Source organism: Cydia fagiglandana, chromosome 18 (assembly GCF_963556715.1).
Source record: "Cydia fagiglandana chromosome 18, ilCydFagi1.1, whole genome shotgun sequence".
NCBI classification, from domain to species: domain Eukaryota; kingdom Metazoa; phylum Arthropoda; class Insecta; order Lepidoptera; family Tortricidae; genus Cydia; species Cydia fagiglandana.
In genome coordinates, this window is record NC_085949.1 from 17,323,785 (window position 1) to 17,345,598 (window position 21,814).

General features: G+C 39.3%; 1 protein-coding gene across 1 annotated transcript in view; it reads left to right on the forward strand.

Moving 5' to 3' along the window:
- The first annotated feature begins 278 nt into the window (after positions 1–278).
- LOC134673432 (kinesin-like protein Klp98A) overlaps positions 279–21,814 on the forward strand; it is a 49,697-nt gene continuing 28,161 nt past the window's right edge. The window contains exons 1-12 of the mRNA XM_063531417.1: positions 279–325; positions 5,766–5,835; positions 7,272–7,382; positions 9,778–9,894; positions 14,856–14,981; positions 15,754–15,867; positions 16,313–16,488; positions 17,338–17,465; positions 17,949–18,061; positions 18,459–18,629; positions 19,976–20,215; positions 20,908–21,097. Coding sequence (XP_063387487.1) covers positions 279–325; positions 5,766–5,835; positions 7,272–7,382; positions 9,778–9,894; positions 14,856–14,981; positions 15,754–15,867; positions 16,313–16,488; positions 17,338–17,465; positions 17,949–18,061; positions 18,459–18,629; positions 19,976–20,215; positions 20,908–21,097 — 1,603 coding nt within the window. The remainder of the gene's footprint in view (positions 326–5,765; positions 5,836–7,271; positions 7,383–9,777; positions 9,895–14,855; positions 14,982–15,753; positions 15,868–16,312; positions 16,489–17,337; positions 17,466–17,948; positions 18,062–18,458; positions 18,630–19,975; positions 20,216–20,907; positions 21,098–21,814) is intronic.

Genomic DNA, 21,814 nt, shown 5'->3' on the forward strand with positions numbered 1-21,814 from the left:
CCGTAAAGAACAAAAAAAGCCATATTCTTCTATTTTTAAAACTACAAGTACTACTAGCCAATCCCAAGCACTTGTTCTGAATATTCATTCCATGATTGGTCAGTTACTGGTGAAGCCAGAATTTTTACTGCAACACAGAAAAATACACTTTCCATTGCTGTCATGTCATGTCACTTCATTCATTGAAGTTGCAAAAAAATGTCAACGAGCTTTGTGGTGTCGTATTTGTGTGGTTAAATGTAATTCATAATAATCTATTGACAATATAATGTGTGACAATGGCTTCGGTAAAAGTGGCTGTAAGGGTTCGCCCGTTCAACCAAAGGTCAGTAAAGTTTAGATCCAAGTAAAAGTAAAACTCTTAATGTTATTGCTTCTTATTGTTGTATGGGACAATGTAATTTCCGAAACGCCCATTATCTTGGATGATTGACAGCATTATGTTATTTTACGGTCGCAGTGCGGTGTTATTAGCTACTGGTTACATCTTGGACAAGTTTTTATGACAGTATTCTAATATGATTTGGGGAAGTAAAAAAACAATGATGTCATGAACGGCAATGACTTTCACGGTTCAGCTGCATTGAGAGCACAAACTGTACCTGCGCCAGCCGTTTGGATGAAAGCTGCGGTAATCACAAAAACTTGCGACCTACATAGTCATAATTTAGCTGTTTGAAATGAAAGTATAATGGCACCTAAACTTGGAAGCGTTTGTTTGTTTGTGTGGCGGATGCCTAAATATAAACATTCTTAGGAATTTGACATTGTTTATTATAGCTAGTATAAGGTGCACCAGGTCACACACAGGGCTATCAATAGATAAAAACATCAAATTCTTTGAGAATGTTTTGTTTAATTGTTTTGTCATAAGACTTGGTTTTTTTTCTTATTTGCAAATAAGAATTATATAAGAAAATGTATCTAAACCAAAGTTAGGGATAAAGGTATTTTTTTGATATACAATTGAGTTGATGCAATCTTGGCCAAATTTATAAAAAGTCTAATGTCTCCCCATACCAAACTGTTGTACTGAGTAAAACCATTTACTGAGAGTATATATGGAGCCAAAAGATTTGTACCAGCATACCTAAGTCAGGGGTCGGCAAACTTTGGAGAAGAGTAGTCCCAACTGCAGTAGAAATCACTATTTTAAGAAAGCTTAACCCTTAAATGCATGGTGTATGATGCAGCATACATTACAAAAATATATAATTTTGTACATAATTAGATTAAATAAAATCGATTTATTCCTATATATTCTTTCAATAGTAAAACCAATCCGTTTTCCGATTCTTTACTTAAATTAACGCAATATTTTAATTCATACAAATTACATTCATTTTATGACGAAATGTCGGAAAATTTGAAAATATCCAGAGTTTGATGATTTTTAGTATATTTTGGGGCTTGTAATTATTTTATATTTAAAAACTTTATCATAGGTGTATCTAAAATAGTGTATCTTTCTGATGGTAGTAAGATTTTTCATATATCTCTTCCTGATAATTAGATATTTACATAAATATGATTTAGCCTATGCAACTTCTAACACTGATTTCACATTGAAAATCGATGTTATAATTTTTTTACCATTTTTCCCATAATCAGCAAACAATGTAACACATATACTTGGTCAAGCAGATCTTGTCAGTAGAAAAAGGCGGCAAATTTGAAAAATGTACGCGCGAAGGGTTACCGTCTCATAGAAAATTTGAATTTCGCGCCTTTTTCTACTGACAAGATTTGCTTGACCGTATATATTATATTAATTTTGGGCAAAAAAAAATTTATGCATTTACGGGTTAAAGAGATTTTGTTTAACCTGGTTTAGTGTCCCACTGCTGGGCAAAGGCCTCCCCTCCTTTCCTCCACTCAACCCTATCGTTTGTATGTTCCCGCCAATCCGGATTAAGTAAATGCGTCCAAGTCGTCCCGCCATCTCCTTTAAGAGATGAAAATGTTCTTTTCAGTGGATAAGAACTCTCAAGGGTTAAATACAGTGTGGAAAGATAAGTCGGGCCCTGGAGGGAAACTACCTTAAATCCTTAAGCTGGCTCATTTTACTTAAAGGAGACATTCCTTTATTTTTAAAAAGAAACATACCTGCATTCAAAGTATATTTCTTTTTATCTTCAATTTGGCTTGTCTAAAAAAATCGTGAGTACTAAATATTAGATTTTATGGATATTTTGTACGACAGATGAGTGTAAGACCTAATGTTTCTTGGAGAAATGTTATCATTAACATTAACTGTATCGACTAGTAGAATAAAATTGCGAGTTTTTATTTTTTGGAATTTTTAGTCGGTTTGAGTCCCGGGCGAGGCAAATGAGTTTTAGAAAATCTTTGAATGCAGATTTGTTTATTTTTAAAAATAAATGATTGTCTTCTTTAAGTAAAATGAGCCAGCTTAAGGATTTAAGGTAGTTTCCCTCCAGGGCCCGACTTATCTTTCCACACTGTATATGGGTGACATAAAGAGCCGCAATTATGTCTCCAAAGAGCCACTTGCGGCATTTTTGAGCGCCCTGGTTACAGCATAATATTGATGGCCACTGTAAATAATTATATAACAGGTTCTGTTATTTATTGTGGCAATTTTGGATGGTGCAATCACAGTGTGGCGATTTGCACTAAATAAAAAATTGGACGATGTAGCCCATGTATTCCTTATTCAGAAAAATATCACTTTATAGTAGGCATTCATACATTTATTCGTAATAAAAAAATAATTTATACCGCGTGGCGGTAACGATTTCCATACAAATGGAACTATGGCCAAAGTCAAAGATTAAAAATGTTTACTAAAGCACTAAATTTTCATTTTAAAAGTTAAAATAAAATGTTTTAATGATTTTTCCATGCGTTTTTCCCTTTATTGGTACAATATTGTTGTTTTCATTTTTATTCCATGCAAACTATCTCCCCCATTTCCCCCCTTAAGGGTAGATATTTTTACAATTGTTTTTATAACAACTAATCTACGAAAACCGTAACAAACCTGACAATAACCTTTATTATGTAGCTTGTTTGCATTATGTCCATTCTGGACTACTATAAAGGATGTGAGTCATCAATGTCATCATGATCTTGATTCTGAGCCAGATTCAAGAATTCACGATAAAACGTAGAATCAAGAAAGATGACTCATACAAACACACACTATCATTATGGTGGCTAATTATAGAGCGCATAGTGTTTGCTGATAAATTTACTTGTACTATTACCAAACACTGTTCATAGTTACTATTTAAAATGGTTTGCATATCCAATTGACATAATGTAGGGTCAATATACTGGTATTTTGATCGCGTGGTTGAAATTTCACTACCGACAACGAGTGTTGGGGTAAAGAAATGACGGACATCTGATAACATCAAACGACGGTCAGAACGGACGAAATACTTATCGTACAAAAGTCGGACATTCATAAGGTTTTATGTTGCAGTCAACCTTAAAGTAGCCAATGATGGTACAGTCAGCAGCAGAAGCTGCTAAGCGGGCCAAGTGTTCAAAATGATCTTGACGCGACTTTATTGTTAAGAGTATGAGAGCGTGTCACGGTAATTTTGAACACCTCGCCCGCTCAGCAACTTCTGCTGCTGACTGTAGGTCGTGCATCTAATAAACTAAAAAAGGAAAGTACTTATGTTGAAATAACATTAATAAATCAAAATGTTTTTGATTTGTGTATCTCTTCTTCCTCGCGTTATCCCGGCATTTCGCCACGGCTCATGAGAACCTTGACAACTAATCCCATGATTTGACGTAGGCACTAGTTTTTACGAAAGCGACTGCCATCTGACCTTCCAGCCCAGAGTCTTGGGATTAGTCCGCTTTCCTCACGATGTTTTCCTTCACCGAAAAGCGACTGGTAAATATCAAATGATATTTCGTACATAAGTTCCGAAAAACTCATTGGTACGAGCCGAGGTTTGAACCCGCGACCTCCAGATTGCAAGTCGCACGCTCTCACCGCTAGGCCACCAGCGCTTCGTATTTGTTTTGTGTAAATAAATCATATAATATTATGAATACTGCATAATATTTGGTATGTCTACTTTCTGAAGTGGACTTAGATCGTATCATCTCAACAATATTTACCTACTAATCGTCGGGATGATTCTAACGAGCTTAAACTCAATATATTAAAAAAAACTTGCAAAAGCATTACTCTCCCTTTCTTGTCAATCGTGTAATTAGTGTAAAATTGTTTTAGTATTCTGAGGGAACGCGAACCACGTTTGACGTGTTGCCTCTCTGTCGCACTTGTAAATTCGTACGTAAGTGTGACAGGGAGGCAACACGTCGAATTCTAATAGGATTCATCATCTAACAGGATTCTAATAGTTAAAATGAGTGCCCTCAACAAACCCTCTAGTAAAGTATGAAAAGGCCTTGCCCAGTAGTGGATTGTATATACTTATATATATGGGTATAAGTACATACGACCTGGCCCAGTTGGGTAGTGACCCTGCCTGTGAAGCCGATGGTCCTGGGTTCGAATCCCAGTAAGGGCCGGGCATTTATTTGTTTGAAGACACAGATATTTGTTCCTGAGTCGTGGTTGTTTTCTACGTATTTAAGTATTTATATATTATATATATCGTTGTCTGAGTACCCATAACTCAAGCCTTCTTGAGCTTATTGTGGGACTTAGTCAATCTGTGTAAGAATGTCCTATAATATTTATTTATTTATAGGCTGATAATAGTGATAACTCTTAATTTGCGAGTATACACGGTTTTACTTTTTCTTATCACCATATCTGACACAAGACAGGTGACGTCCATAAATACTGTTATACGTAGATGTATATATATATTCTATAGCCTTATGGCAGTCACATTTGCATATCCTAGATATCCAAGCCTAGATTCTTGGCATCATAGCCCAGATTATTACATCACAGCATCGAAAAAGTAAACATACTTTAAAATTGTGTAAATATTTTATAATGAATGACGTAAGCGTGCATTGTGTTATTCAAGGCACTTCAGGCACAGTCCATTATAAAATGCTTCTAAATGTTATTTAATTGCATCCAGTAGCTTATGTAAGTTATTGTTTTTTCGTGCTGGGAAATCTCTACGCCAGCGCCAAAAGTACTTATACGTATTTAACTTGTTTGTAAATTCACAAGGATAAAGTAGCCTATGCTATCCCTAGGCCGGGCTGTAAGAGGATGATTTCCGGCATTCCGGTGTATTAGTCTATCCTCCTAAGGCCCAAGGTCCCACCTATAGTACCTACTTATTCAGTACGATTAAATTTAAATCATATTCAATTGGAATAGAGTCGCATTTGTTTGGTTTCGTTTAATTTTCAAACAAAACCAATATCAACTGTATTCCCTGCACTAAAGGTTCAAATTTCGGTGGCAAATTCTGTTTTATTTATCTGTATGGCTGAACCTTAGGAGGATAGGTTCTTAATTATCTGTGTTATAAATATCTATCATCCAATTCTTATGGCTCCTCTACACGATGGGCCAACGCCGGCCACTCCAAGGGACGCATTTATGCGATAGAGGGAGCAAGTGATATTACTATCTCATTCTACCGCATTGGCTGCGTCCCTTGGAGTGGCCGGAGTTGGCCCATCGTGTAGAGGAGCCATTACTGATGATTCTGAATAGCGTGAAGCAATAATCCGGACATCTATCCGTCCTTGCAAACTTTCGCTATTAGGAAGAGGGCGAGAGAGAGAGGTGTTATATAGATTTTATATTTATGTAAATAGTAATGTCCTTTTTGTTACAGGGAGAAGGACATGAGCGCAAAACTCATTGTCCAGATGGAAGGCAAGAAAACCAGATTACTAACTGTAAAAGTAAGTATGGCATGTCATGTTTATATTATAACAAAGTGATGGGGTTTTATCTAGAGATGCAACGGATAATTGATTGGCCGGATACCGGATATTCGGCCTAACCCTCGGAACTATACCTACAATTCGGTTTTTCAGGTACGCGTTGTGCAGGTTTTGACCTGTTTCGTAGTGATCTTTCGCGCGGACTCATTTCTAGGTTCAAAATGAATTATAAACGAGTGGAATTTTTAAATTGTTTTTAAATCATAATCGAGTACGATTGACGACCGTGACTGTTTCTTAAAACCAATTTGTTTACTCCGAAATCAAGTAAAGTTACTATCCGGTATCCGGACGGATAGTAGGGCACTATCCGGTATCCGGCCGGATAGTAAAATAAGGGTCGGACAGGCCGGATACCGGGTAGTAACCGAATATCCGGTGCATCTCTAGTTTTATCCGCGCCTTACCCAAGGATTTCTCTACATTCGATTCATGTAAAGATGTAGTGCATAATTGTTTTCCATCGTATTTTCTCGGAAACGTTCGTATTTGTCATGCTACTTCAGTCAACCTCAGTACTTTTTGTACCGAGACTAACTGAAATAGAAAACACGTTCGTACGTTTCCGTGACAATACGATGGAAAATAATTATGCACTACATCTATATTTTACTTAATTATTATACAATCTCTCATAGCGACATCTTCCGCAAGGTTAATTTCAAATGTGAAAACTATCTTTTAGTATTTTTTGCAAGCCCTCAGAGAGGCAACTACAATTTCTAATGTGTTTCTGAGATCATATGATCTCAGAAACACATTACATAATGAATCATTCAAATATACATATATATTTATGATTCATTATATAATGAATTAATGATGTACAAACAGTAGGTACCTCTCTTAACTGTCCATCGGTGGACCTTATGCCTTTTGTAATAAGGTCCATCGATGGATGTTTAATAGTGGGCGATGGTACTTAACCCCTCATATGCTTAGACACGGATCCGTACGTGGGAATTTTAAACTAGGCGCCCAGAGGCCTATAAAAAGGTGTACCGTTCCATTCTAATTTGAATCCTTATTTCGACTAATCAAAATTTCATTTGTCTTGGCAAGTTTTGACGCGTGGGCGGTTAGAGATTTTAATCTATTGTTTTAACCTTTTAACCGCCAGCAATTTTTGATCGAGCGTGCTCGTGTCGCCACCGACAGTAATTGTACCACGCAGAGTAAGTTTGGCATAGTTACGGGAGTTATAAATGTGCTGAAAAAACCAAATCAGATCGTTGTCTTATTTATCAGACTGTGGCGAAATGAGCTGGATATGTAATGTCTTATATATCAGACTCTGGCGGTTAAAGGGTTAAATGTCAAGGTCACTTTTTCTGTGATCATATTTGACAGGCAGCATACAGGTTATTTATGTGAATGTTTGTTAATTATTCCAGAATAGCAAAGAGCAAAATGAGGGTAGCCGCGAGAAATACAAGGACTTCACGTTCGACCATTCGTACTGGTCGTTCGACCATGCTGACTCACACTATGCGTCACAGGAACAGGTATTTAACACTACATTTCTATTTTCTACACACTACTTTTTCCTACATTTTAGGTAATTTTCCTAGCTACAGACTGGGTCCCACAGGACGGATCTCGGGGCAGAGGAAGACCAAAACGGAGATGGCGGGACGGCCTTAACACATTTTGTAAAGAGTGGCGAGAGTGTGCATCAGATAGGACCAAATGGTGGGAAAGAGGGGAGGCCTTCGCCGAGCAGTGGGACACTCCTGTTGGCTAATAATTATAAAAAAAAACATAAACTGAAATAAACGTCATAACTAAAAAAAAGTGACTAAATTCTCTCAGTGGCGGAGACCGGATTCGAATCGGCGTCTTCAATATCTTTCGCAGTTTTTATTTTGAACCTTGTTATTTAGTACATTAGGGTGACTTTCGTTTGTTTTAGAAGACAATGAAACAAAATAAATGCTACTCTATTTCGTCTTCAAAAAGTTCAAATTAAATTGAAATAGACAGAGTGTATATTGCAATGCAAATTGGGCCTTACGAGGGTGTACGCGGGTAACACCATTGACCGTGGACTTTTTAGGATACCTCGTCATAGCGGTACCCTGGCCTTTCTCAATTTCTCGAGTATACGAGTATATGACGTCCCACGTGTAAAGGTACCTTATGGCCGTTGGCGCTTAAGCTATTATTAACGCTGCTCCAATATTATAGCGGCGGTATGTGACGTAAGCGCCAGCCGCCATAAGGTACCCTTTGCCGTGGAACGTCACATATGCCCATGTTTCTATAATAATAGATGAAAGATGAAATAGTTTAGCCGTAATCATTGCTCAGCTGCGCGTATATGCAGACATGCTTTATCGAAATCAATCAAGGTCGTCTCATTGTGTGAAAGCATGCGAATACCGACCTTTTGTTAAATTCACGTCATTCACGACTGGAATAGAATGGTTCACAATCTAAGTAGAAGTAAAAAAGACTTCTTCTATTCTACTCTATTTACGCTTTCATTTATTTACATCGGAAGATCAGCGCTGGAAGTCGCCAGCAACATGCTGAGATGGGGCCATTGCGTGACACTTTATTTTTCACTATGTTTTTTCTATGTATGTCTATTGTCTGTGTGTTTATGGATAAAAAACTATTCTATTCTAATGTTAAAACTTTGGACCAAATTGCTTGGGACTTGGGACTTGGGACGCATATAGGTCCGGATAAAGCTCTGTTTTTCCTTTCGCAGTTTGCCAAATGCTCTTATTCCGAAAGCCTACAAAATTCCTTGTTCACAAAATGCCCCTACTCGCTATTAATATAGTCAGATTTTTATAATGTCCTTTTTACTGACGGTACTTTACTTAATGCAATAAAATTCAACATAGGAGGGAATTTTAAACCTCCCGAGACTCTGCGTACAAATTTGCACATATTATAATTATTATGTATTTCATTTATTTATTTTTCTTCTTAGCCTAGGTCATTTATAATATGAATATAAAAGTAAAATACAAAAACATCTAAAAACAATATGTACCTATTTTATTATTACAATCTATTTTGAACTTTCATTTATGAACTAAGAGTTCCAAATTCCAAAACAAATAGCGTTGTTACAGTTACAAAGCATAGCCATTAGCCTGACTGCTTGCTACAATTGCTACCAAGCGCTATAACAAATCCTAACTTGCTATGAAGAAATCGAGTTATACTCGTATTTAAATAGTTATTTACGATACAAGTGCAGAAAAGAGGAAATACGAAACGAGTGGCGATAAATTAAAACAGGACCGAAGGAGTGTTTTAAATCGACATGAGTTGCGATTTACCTAAATTTTAATTTTTGACATATGCACGAAAAGTGGTATTTCCCGCACTAGTGCGTAGTTTCCCGCAGTAGGATCATATGTACTGTAAAGATTTTTTACAGTACATTATGGTCCTATTTTCCCGCACTAGTGCGTGAAATAGCACTTTTCGTGCGTATGTCAAAAGTTTAAAGGGCCATATGTACTGTAAAACGTTGTACGATACAGGTGCGAATAGGTAATTCGAAACGAGTGGCGATAAATTAAAACACGACCGAAGTGAGTGTTTTAAATAGACACGAGTTGCTCTTTTCCGCACTTGTATCGTAAATAACTTTGTATTGTATTATAGTTCGTTTTTTTTAGCATTAGAAAGAACTTGCAAGAAGGTAAGCGATCTTGACATGTCTTTTAATTGAAAAACGCTTTTTAAAAATCAAAAACTATTATTTATGAAAGCAGAAAAATATAAATGATCGTATTAGATTCATAATTGTTACATATTTGCCGTTACTTATTTTAAAAAAGTGTTTTTCAATTAAAAGACACATCAAGATTGTTTACCTAATTTCTAATGCTAATAAAAACGAAGTATAGTAGTAAACCAGTGTGTATTTTGCAGGTTTTCTCCGACCTGGGCCTGGACGTGATCGACAGCGCGTTCGAAGGATACAACGCGTGCGTGTTCGCTTACGGACAGACCGGCAGCGGCAAGACCTTCACCATGATGGGCTCGCCTGTAAGTACCTACTCCAATAACCTGAAACAAAGTCAAAAAACGGACAAGTGCGAGTCGGACTCGCGCACGAAGGGTCCCGTACCATAATGCAAAAAAAAAAAGCAAAAACGGTCACCAATCCAAGTACTGACCACTCCCGACGTTGCTTAACTTTGGTCAAAAATCACGTTTGTTGTATGGGAGCCCCATTTAAATCTTTATTTTATTCTGTTTTTAGTATTTGTTGTTATAGCGGCAAAAGAAATACATCATCTGTGAAAATTTCAACTGTCTAGCTATCACGGTTCGTGAGATACAGCCTGGTGACAGACGGACGGACGGACAGCGAAGTCTTAGTAATAGGGTCCCGTTTTACCCTTTGGGTACGGAACCCTAAAAAACCGGACAAGTGTGAGTCAGATTCGCGCACGAAGGGTTTGCGTACCATTACGCAAAAAACGGCAAAAGGAACACGTTTGTTGTATGGGAGCCCCACTTAATTATTTATTATATTCTGTGTTTAGTATTTGTTGTTATAGCGGCAACAGAACTGAAATACATCATCTGTGAAAATTTCAACCGCCTAGCTATCACGGTTCATGAGATAGCCTGGTGAGACAGACGGACGGACAGCGGAGTCTTAGTAATATTAGGGTCCCGTTATTACCCTTTGGGTACGGAAACCTGGTCATCTATTTTGAATTTAATACAGTAGCGATCAAAAGTATTTTGACAAACGAACTTCTTTCAATATGTTTATGAATAGGGTATATATTTAATCATTACGTTACGATTATATTTTATTCACCTTTCATCTGTTACATTTCCACTTAGATTACTAAAACTAAACAACAGACTTAGAATTAAAACTGATAATTTGCGCTACAGGTAGATCAAAAGTATTTTGACACTTTAATGAAATGCTTTTGCTGAACTGGCAAGACGGTTAAAAAAAAAAACATTTCATTAATATTTAATGGCATATCCTCTGGCTTTCCTCACAGCAGTAAATCGAGACGGCATAGAGTCCCCTAACTTCTGTATATGATCATATAGTATGTTCGCCCATTCTGACTAAAGACCTTGGAAAAAACCCCATTGTTTGAATTATTTCTGCACCTCACACTGGACGATCCAACGCTTTCTATGAAAGCTCTATAGCATTAAGATCAGTACCTTGACTAGGCCACTCAAAACCTAGATTTTTTTACATTAAAGAAGCCTTTACATGACCGGATTTGTGTTTGAGGTCGTTATCATGCTGAAAAACCCAGCGAAGTGGCATATTTTCTTTTGTATATGGTATCATTTGTCTGTAGAGTAAATTTTCATATACATATCGATCCATTATCCCATCAATTCGTACGAGAGGCCCGACTCCATGGCGAGAAAAATATCGCCAAGCCATTACGTAAGGCCACCAATGCCACCAGGCTAGACTGGGTGGGTACCTGGTATCGCACAACGTGTCTTTTGTTATTTAGACGACGCACATACTTGATACCATCCGACGACATTAAATTAAACTTGTTTTCGTCACTCCATAAAGTTTTTGAGCAATCGGAACTTGTCCACAACTTGTCACGAATCGCGAATGCTAATTGGGATACCTTATTCTTTGCTGAAATATGTATATTTTTTAAATGGGCGTCGACCATGTAATCCATGCTCTATTAAAAGTAGTTTAATAGTAAAAACAACAACCTTTACGTTATAGTTTTCTTTTAGTTAATTTTTAATTATTACTATACGCTTCCATGGGTGTTCTACTGAAATCTTTTTTATTACACGATCAGTTGTAGAAGTCGTTTTTCCAGGACAACCGCTTCTATGCTTATTTGTGATGCAGTTTCAAGCCTTGAACTGCTTATTCCAGACAGAAATCAGATGCAGTGATACACCAAAAGTCCTCGAAACCTCAGCTTGCTACTTATCTTTCTAAAGTGCAGCCGCACCAGCTTGCTTGAAATCGTTCGAATATGCTTTATGTTTGGCATATTAAGAGAAGTATTCAGATGTAATTACTTCCAAAATATTTAAATTCTACGGCTCTGTTCTCAAAAAAATTGTAAAAAAGAACCGTGTCAAAATACTTTTGAACCCGTAAATTGTCATTTTTTGTTGCCAAATTTATATTTTCATTCGATGAAACTAAGCTTTTTACGTGTTTCAAGAAGCTTTTAAGCCATTGATTAAATTATCAAAAATTCATTTGGAAAAACTAAAATGTTTCATACAATACCAAAGTTATTATCATTGTCAAAATACTTTTGATCGCTACTGTACATTATTGGGTCAAAATTCTTTCGTTGTCTTGTTCGTGACCTCTCTGTCACACTTTTATTTTTGTCTTTTATCAAATAAATAAGTACCATCACGCTCCGCGATTGTTGCGCCATTTAGGGTCCTAGTTAAATTGGTTGTTCATTACTTAACGCTATAGAATTTCCAATTTAACAAGAACCCTTAATGGCATAACAATCCCGTGCGGTGGCTGTACCTACTCAAGTACTCAAATAACCTAAAACAAAGAAAGTACTATGAAAAGTACGTAACTTAACAGTGACGTCACTTGTTTTGAGTTTGATATAAATTTCATAGTGGCTAATCGTTTTGATAGTTCGAAAAAAAACTGACTATACTTAGTGTGTAATAGTCAGTTATAAGTGTTTAGTTGTAGTCCTATAGTTTTGGAGTTACAATAATGTATTTTTTTGGATATGAATGGGATAAACGTGTCAATACCATTCACGGCAACGAAATCGCGAGACGAACCTAGCGGCTTAGCACGGTAGCCTTTTTATCGCTTGTCACCATGCCTGTCACGTTCTAACAAGTATGTAAGTGCGAAAGGGACGCGCTTAGTGATAGTCGATAAAAATGGAACCGTGCTACGCCCGCTAGTCACGTATGCTGAATTTAAAATACGTTGTTACATCATAGAAATATCGTTCCGTATTGCGAAGTTAAGTTCTAAATCTTGATCTTCCAACCGAATCGATCAAAGCCGAGATAACAATGAGTCATATAATCATGTCCTTGGTACTTGTGCGTTTTCCATTCACTTTTATTTGCTACTATTTAGTCTGTTATCTTATCAGGCAATCGCGTTATTGTGTCATTAATGTTGTTTGGAAATAATCAATAAACAATTGTTTTTAAGACACAAACGTTTCCACGCAGGATTTTTTGAATCTAGTACAGTCACCTGCAATAATTCGTTACTCTTCGAAGGCCGCGAACACATGTGACACGCTCTTATCATAAGAGCTATGGCTCTACAAACAAGATCGTGTCAGAAATTTTTGCGGCCTTCGTTTTGTAACATATTAATGCAGGTGACTGTGCACTATGGACCAGCTATACGCAAAGGTCGCTAAACGACCTACGCATCCAATACAACAATGCCTTCAGGGCACTGTTGCGGCTGCCTCGCTGGTGCAGCGCGTCCGGGATGTTCGCGGATGCGCGCGTGAACGGGTTCCCAGCCATCATGCGCGCGGCTGCACTGCGGCGCCTGCGGGACAGTCGCAACGGTCTCCTGACTGTTATAGCGGACAGGATGGACAGTCAGCTTCTTGCGCACTGGGCCAGGGTACACTCGGTGGTGGCTACATACACATGAGTGTATGTAGTTATTACCGGTGTATATGCTTGGCTCCTGTCAAACACTATGTATCTTAATTAGTTCATATTTCAACAAAACTTTATTTTAAGTTAAATTTAGTTAGTTTTTCGATGTAAGTGTATGGACCAAGGTCTGAAATAAATGATTTCTATTTTTATTATCTCTTTTCGATACTGACTCTATGCGAGATCAAATCATGTTCAAATACTTCTAATGTTAAATAATTAGCGACAATTTATACAAACAAATGTACAGTCATCTGTATATTCAAACAATCAAAACGAGTCATTTTCTATTGAAACTTTAATACAAAATGAACCGTTTTCAATGTTTTTAAGTCACGTATATGCACAGCAGAGTATAAGAACTATTAGTTTTCGCCTTATTTGGAGTAAATAGTGTAAGAACTTACATACATATTACATACTACGTTACATTAATAACTCCCTATGGTAAAACGTTAAAATTAATTAACAAACGTTAAAACAATAAGAAATTTAGATATGATTACTTGAAATTTCTCATCATTATGAAAATGCAAAACCGAGGAAATTAGGAACTTAATACCTTTTGTAAATGAGGTCGAAAGGTGATAATTGTTACTGAATGTTATCGCATTAAGTCGTTAAAGAAGCATTAGTGACGGAAATGTGACAATGAATTTAATATCTCATAAAATAAATAACGCTGTAAAAAATACAAGCTAATTTTATTGTCCCGATAAGGAGGTCTGTCACGATTTTAGTAGAACTTCAGTGTGGGCAGTTTTAAAAGTCCTGGTTTTCACACGTTGGTTTTGGCACGCACGTACTTTTAAGTTATTATATCCTATGTCTTATAGCTTTTACTTCATCTGCTTGGACCGTGCAACGAGTATATTTAACCACGATATCGGCGTTTGAATGAAAAGAAAATATGGCTAGGAGGTACAATACATCGATATTAAAAATATTAAAATGTTAGAGCCTGACCCTTTTTAATCTGGACTTTTCTAATGATGCATTCTGCAAACTGTAAATGGGGCTTTTTTCTAATATAACTGCGTTGCTAGCGAGTCATCTAGGTAATATGGCATTTTGTAACTGGGTCACAGAATAAATAATAGTACTAGGTACAGAAGATTTACTCTCTTACAAAACGCGTCTGTTACTATTAGGATTGCGGTCATATCTGGACCGTTAGGTGGCGACAGCCCCACGCGCGGCTTATGGCTAGCCACCAAAATTGGTGTGGGACGGATGTACTTGTAGCTACATGTTGAAATCGCGGAGTGAGCCACGCCTGACTGGGTGTAGTGTTTGTTTATGTACATTAAAATATGCGATTTCATGCTAACATAACATTTTTTTTTCAGGAGTACCAAGGCCTCATCCCCCGCATCTGCCGGCAGCTGTTCTCGCGTGTGGCCGCGGGCAAGGAGTCCGGCGCCTCCTACCGCACAGAGGTCAGCTACCTGGAGATCTACAACGAGCGCGTCAAGGTAACTGACATACTAGGTCAACACAGCTTTTATTCAGGAGTACCAAGGCCTCATCCCCCGCATCTGCCGGCAGCCGTTCTGGCATGTGGCCGCGGGCAAGGAGTCCGGCGCCTCCTACCGCACGGAGGTTAGCTACCTGGAGATCTACAACGAGCGCGTCAAGGTAACTGACATACTAGGTCAACACAGCTTTTAAGCCTAATTTAGACGATGCGAGAACTCGCATGCGAGTTTCATTACATTGCGGGTTTTGTCCGGTCGGTTGTATTGGACGTAACCAACAGTCCGCAATGTGACTAAAATCGCAAGCGAGTTCGCGCGCCGTCTAAATCAGCCCTTAATCGATTATTGCTCGAGATGTTTCCGTTCCAGGATCATTTACTGAAGCAACTCCTGCGTCATGCGCACGTCACGTAATGGCAGCACAACTTCCTTAACTCTTATATCTTCAACATTTGATTTTAACAAGGCATTTGATCTTGTCAATCAAGCTATTTCTACAGCAAGCATAAACATATACATTATATGGTTAGCTGAAAATTGTGTTTAGTCGTACTCTGGACTTATCGTTATTAGTTGTTCTAATTTAAAATCATGTTTGGTCAACTGTCTGATTTTTCCATTTGGAGTTCCTCAAGGGGCCGTCTTAAGACCTACACATTTCCACCATGGATTTTTTCTTGGGACCTTTATTCTATATTCTTTATACATGACTTCCCAAACTTGTCTAAAAATCAAGTTAAATATCTAAATTTATTTATTCGCATTGCAGGACTTGTTAGCATCGGATGCGGGGCATTCTTTGCGTGTCCGCGAGCATCCGAAACTCGGGCCGTATGTGCAAGATCTGTCGCGGCATTTGGTGTCCGACTATGATGACATTCAGGTAAGACTTATTCTCGACTAGCGGTCCGCCACGACTTCGCATGGGTTAGCAAATTATACACCTAAACCTTCCTCGAGAATCACTCTATTGATAGATGAAAACCGTATGAAAATCCGTTCAATACTTTTTAAGTTTATCGCGAACAAACACACAAACAGACAGACGCGGCGGTGGACTTTGTTTTATAAGATGTAGTGATGGTGTAAAAACAGCTTAGGCATATCCTCGTCCTGCCCATTGTGATTCCTGAAGGACATATTCCATTTTAAGCAAGTTATAAAAGAAAAGCCTGCACAGGTTGAGATTACACTGAATTTTTTTTTTTACTTATGTGACACGAAGGAAATTCAACTATATTTTCCTAATAATTTGGTTTAAATTGGAATGGCTTTAACTGAGTTAAGTGTGTATGGTGGGCAGGGGCAATAATCTTGTTTATTTTCAGGAATGCATGCACCGCGGCAACCTTCACCGCACAACTGCCTCGACACAGATGAACGACGTGTCGTCTCGCTCGCACGCCATATTCACCATCACGTTCGTGCAGGCCAGCTATCTGCGCCACAACAACATGCCCAGTGAAACAGTTTCTAAAGTCCATTTGGTTGATTTGGCTGGCAGGTTGGTAGAAATAAAAATCTAACTAGTTTCGTTTTAGCCTTTTGTGGTATGATTTTGATTATTATAAAAAAACCGGGCAAGTGCGAGTCGGACTCGCGCACGAAGGGTTCCGTACCATAATGCAAAAAAAAACCAAAAAAAAGCATAAAAAAACGGTCACCCATTCAAGTACTGACCACTCCCGACGTTGCTTAACTTTGGTCAAAAATCACGTTTGTTGTATGGGAGCCCCATTTAAATCTTTATTTTATTCTGTTTTTAGTATTTGTTGTTATAGCGGCAACAGAAATACATCATCTGTGAAAATTTCAACTGTCTAGCTATCACGGTTCGTGAGATACAGCCTGGTGACAGACGGACGGACGGACAGCGAAGTCTTAGTAATAGGGTCCCGTTTTACCCTTTGGGTACGGAACCCTAAAAAAGAAATAAAAATAAAATAAAATGCATTTTTTGAGTTTTGTCCATAATTTGTTAGTATACTATAGATAGACCGACAAGAAATTTAGCAAGATCGTAGTGTCGTCCCTTTCAAATTAATCTAAGAAAACGGGATGACACTACTAAAATGCTGTGTTACTTATTTGAACAATAAAATAGATAAAAAAATGTTGCCAATTTTTAATTATTACACTTTCTTGTCGGTCTATATACCTACATTTTTTTACACTGAAAAATTAAACTTATTACCGATCATAGTTCTTAAAAAAATGTAAGTACAAAAATGTGAAATAGATGAAACTTGAAACTGACGGTTTTTCAGTTGTGGTCAACTACCAGTATTCGTTGTGGTTCCACATTTACTCTATTTTAATCCTTCAGTATATATATCTAAGGTTCATTTTCCAGTGAGCGAGCAGACGCGACCGGTGCGACAGGGCAGCGACTTGTAGAGGGCGCGCACATCAACAAATCTCTTGTTACATTGGGGTCGGTCATATCTGCACTTGCGGAGTCTAGCCAGCAGCCGGTAGAGAGTGAGTCAACTCTATTACTATACATTTATGGTCTAATCTTGAATGGCAAATAATGCAATCGATATTAACTGTGCAATTGTTTAGAGCAGCGGTCGGCAACCTTTTAGCAGCCAAGGGCCACATAGTAGTTAACGGAGGTGACGCGGGCCGTACTTTGTTAATATTTATGTCTTTATGAGACATTGTCGTTTGTCACTATTACATACAAAATAGCCAAGGCGGCTCTTGGACCACAAGTGACAGGTTCACGAATCGCATGCGGCCCGCGGGCCGCAGGTTGCCGACCGCTGATTTAGAGTATCATATATATGACTGTTTCGTATTAATTATGTCATTAAGGACATAAATCCTGAGAGTTTCATAGAGTCGAATATGAAGTAAAAAAAAAATGTTATTTATATAAAAATATTTAAAAATAAGTTTGGATTGAGTAAAAAAGTTTTCCAAAATTTTTCGTTAAATATGTTTCTATTTATATTTTAGATCGAAATCAAAAAGGGGCAAAGAAGGTGTTCATTCCATACAGAGATTCAGTTCTGACGTGGCTGCTGAAGGATTCGCTGGGAGGAAACTCCAAGACTATCATGATTGCTGCTGTAAGTATAACAACGTTCCTCTTCTCGTCTACGCCGTAATCCATCTGTCCAATATGTTGGTCCAATGTCATTGCGTCTCACACTCTCATTAAGCAAAATGTGAGACAAAATACACATTGGACAAAGAAATACTTAAAGTGAAATATAACATAAATTACACATTGTACAATAATACATGTGTGAAAATTAAAAAGACATCAACGCGGCTTTAACCCGACAGGCCTGGGGGCCTAGCCAAGATCACAATCGTTTGCAGAAAAGGAGACGAAACGCTATCTGTCTTTATCGCACTAATATGGAAGATAGAGAGACAATAGCGTTTTGTTTCGTCCTCTGCAAACTCATCTTGGCTCGGCGGCTGCGTTCGTATGTTTATTCATTCCTATTTTTGTTTCAGATATCCCCCGCTGACTGCAACTACGGTGAAACTTTATCTACCCTCCGCTACGCGAACCGAGCCAAGAACATCATCAACAAGCCGACCATCAACGAGGACCCCAACGTGAAACTCATACGAGAGCTGCGCGAGGAGATCGAGAAACTGCGGGCGCAGATATCACACGACACGGTAACTATAAGATATCAACTACGGTGAAACTTTATCCAGCCTCCGCTACGCGAACCGAGCCAAGAACATCATCAACAAGCCGACCATCAACGAGGACCCCAACGTGAAACTCATACGAGAGCTGCGCGAGGAGATCGAGAAACTGCGGGCGCAGATATCACACGACACGGTAACTATAAGATATCAACTACGGTGAAACTTTATCCACCCTCCGCTATGCGAACCGAGCGAAGAACATCATCAACAAGCCGACCATCAACGAGGACCCCAACGTGAAACTCATACGAGAGCTGCGCGAGGAGATCGAGAAACTGCGGGCGCAGATATTACACGACACGGTAACTACAAGATATCAACTACGGTGAAACTTTATCCACCCTCCGCTCTGCGAACCGAGCCAAGAACATCATCAACAAGCCGACCATCAACGAGGACCCCAACGTGAAACTCATACGAGAGCTGCGCGAGGAGATCGAGAAACTGCGGGCGCAGATATTACACGACACGGTAACTACAAGATATCAACTACGGTGAAACTTTATCCACCCTCCGCTCTGCGAACCGAGCCAAGAACATCATCAACAAGCCGACCATCAACGAGGACCCCAACGTGAAACTCATACGAGAGCTGCGCGAGGAGATCGAGAAACTGCGGGCGCAGATATCACACGACACGGTAACTATAAGAAAAAAACATATGTTTTTTGTGGCATAAACAGCCGTATCTTTTTTTAACGTTAAGTTATAAGGTTGATTTTTTCACGGCTAGACTGTAGACCTCAGTACATGGTTTGAATTTCAACTCGATACCTCCACGCGTTCCCGAGATTAGAGCGGACTGATCAACATCACTCGGCAGTCAACTATGAAACTTCCCGTACGATGAAATTTAGCGAATGCTTTAACGGTGACAGACGTTTTGGTGCAACCGACCCTAAGGATCTTGACAAGCAGACGGACGGACAATCAAACTGATCCTGTAAAGGTTCCGTTTTTTCCTTTTGAGGTACGGAATCCTAAAAAACAACTTTTTCTGAATTAAGACTTCAAAGACCATACAATAATCGCATTATTTTCTCAAAATTCACGACTTGACTATAATGAGTTCATTATACAACACTAATGAACTATAATGAATTTGACCAGGCCTTTGCCGCGGGCACTACAGCACTTCAATTCGGCGGGATTTAGAGTAGATACTTAGTAGGATTAATCCTTTGAACGCCACGCCTATCGTCATCGTGAACCTTGTCGGAATGCACGAAGGTTGATATTGGGCTGTAGCCGCACGCGTCTGTTGACGACTTTGGCTGATCTCCAGATTTCTAACCCTTCATTTGTTACAGGATCCCATCGAGGCTGAACCAGCAGTACTCGCCACACTGCAACGCAAAGAAGCCCAAGAGAAAGTACTCACAGAAAAATGGACGGAGAAGTGGCGGGAAACGCAACAGATCTTACAAGAACAGAAGGCGTTGGGGCTAAGGAAGAGTGGGCTGGGAGTGGTGTTGGACTCCGATATGCCCCATCTAGTGGGGATAGATGACAACCTGCTGTCTACTGGTGTGACTCTGTACCATCTTAAGGTAACTAAACCTGCACTGCACAGATGTGCATTATATCAACGAAAAATATAATTTGAATGATAATCGTCTTAAAGTTTGACCAACAAAAATATTTTTAACGAATTTGTGTCGTCGCTTAACTTCAAACTTGGGTAAATCTATCTGTCAGATTATGCGATTTTGGTATTAAGAAAAGGTAATAGGGTAGACATTTGCTGAGAGGGTCGAATAGATTTACCCGAGTTTGAAATGAAGCGACACATTTTGAACTATGTCTGCTTCATTTAATATTTTCATCTTTCATATTTTGATTGCTTTACAGCAATACAAAATTACAAATGTATTGTAATTTTGTGTTTTAAAAAAAATTACAAATGTATTGTAATTTTGTATTGCTCAGTAATTTAGGCACGGTCCAGAGAGATAGTGCGAGAAGCAATGATGCGTTAGAGAGGGACATGGTCACACCTTATATGTGACGTCCCACGAGCAAAGGTTCCTTATAGCGGTTGGTGCTTACGCTATTATTAACGTCGTTCCAATATTATCGCGGCGCTATGCGACGTAAGCGCCAGCTGCCATAAGGTACCTTTTGTCGTGGAACGTCACATATAGCCTTCCACTTTCAAACATCTAATTTGTAAAAACATTAAGAATCCGTACATAGATGCTATTCTATTTTATTTTGTACTAATATCATCCTTTGTCCTCAGGAAGGTGAAACGGTAATCGGCACAGAAGAATGCTCCCCAACACCAGACATAGTACTCTCCGGAGCCGGAGTACTGCCGCTACACTGCAGGATCACATTACACGAGGGTGTGGCGACGTTGCACCCCGCGCCGTCTGCGCACTGCTGGCTCAACACTGTGCTGCTAGACAAGGCGGCTAAACTTAGCCAGGGTGAGTTGAATACTCCCCGACACCAGACATAGTCCTCTCCGGAGCCGGAGTACTGCCGCTACACTGCAGGATCACATTACACGAGGGTGTGGCGACGTTGCACCCCGCGCCGTCTGCGCACTGCTGGCTCAACACTGTGCTGCTAGACAAGGCGGCTAAACTTAGCCAGGGTGAGTTGAATACTCCCCGACACCAGACATAGTCCTCTCCGGAGCCGGAGTACTGCCGCTACACTGCAGGATCACATTACACGAGGGTGTGGCGACGTTGCACCCCGCGCCGTCTGCGCACTGCTGGCTCAACACTGTGCTGCTAGACAAGGCGGCTAAACTTAGCCAGGGTGAGTTGAATACTCCCCGACACCAGACATAGTCCTCTCCGGAGCCGGAGTACTGCCGCTACACTGCAGGATCACATTACACGAGGGTGTGGCGACGTTGCACCCCGCGCCGTCTGCGCACTGCTGGCTCAACACTGTGCTGCTAGACAAGGCGGCTAAACTTAGCCAGGGTGAGTTGAATACTCCCCGACACCAGACATAGTCCTCTCCGGAGCCGGAGTACTGCCGCTACACTGCAGGATCACATTACACGAGGGTGTGGCGACGTTGCACCCCGCGCCGTCTGCGCACTGCTGGCTCAACACTGTGCTGCTAGACAAGGCGGCTAAACTTAGCCAGGGTGAGTTGAATACTCCCCGACACCAGACATAGTCCTC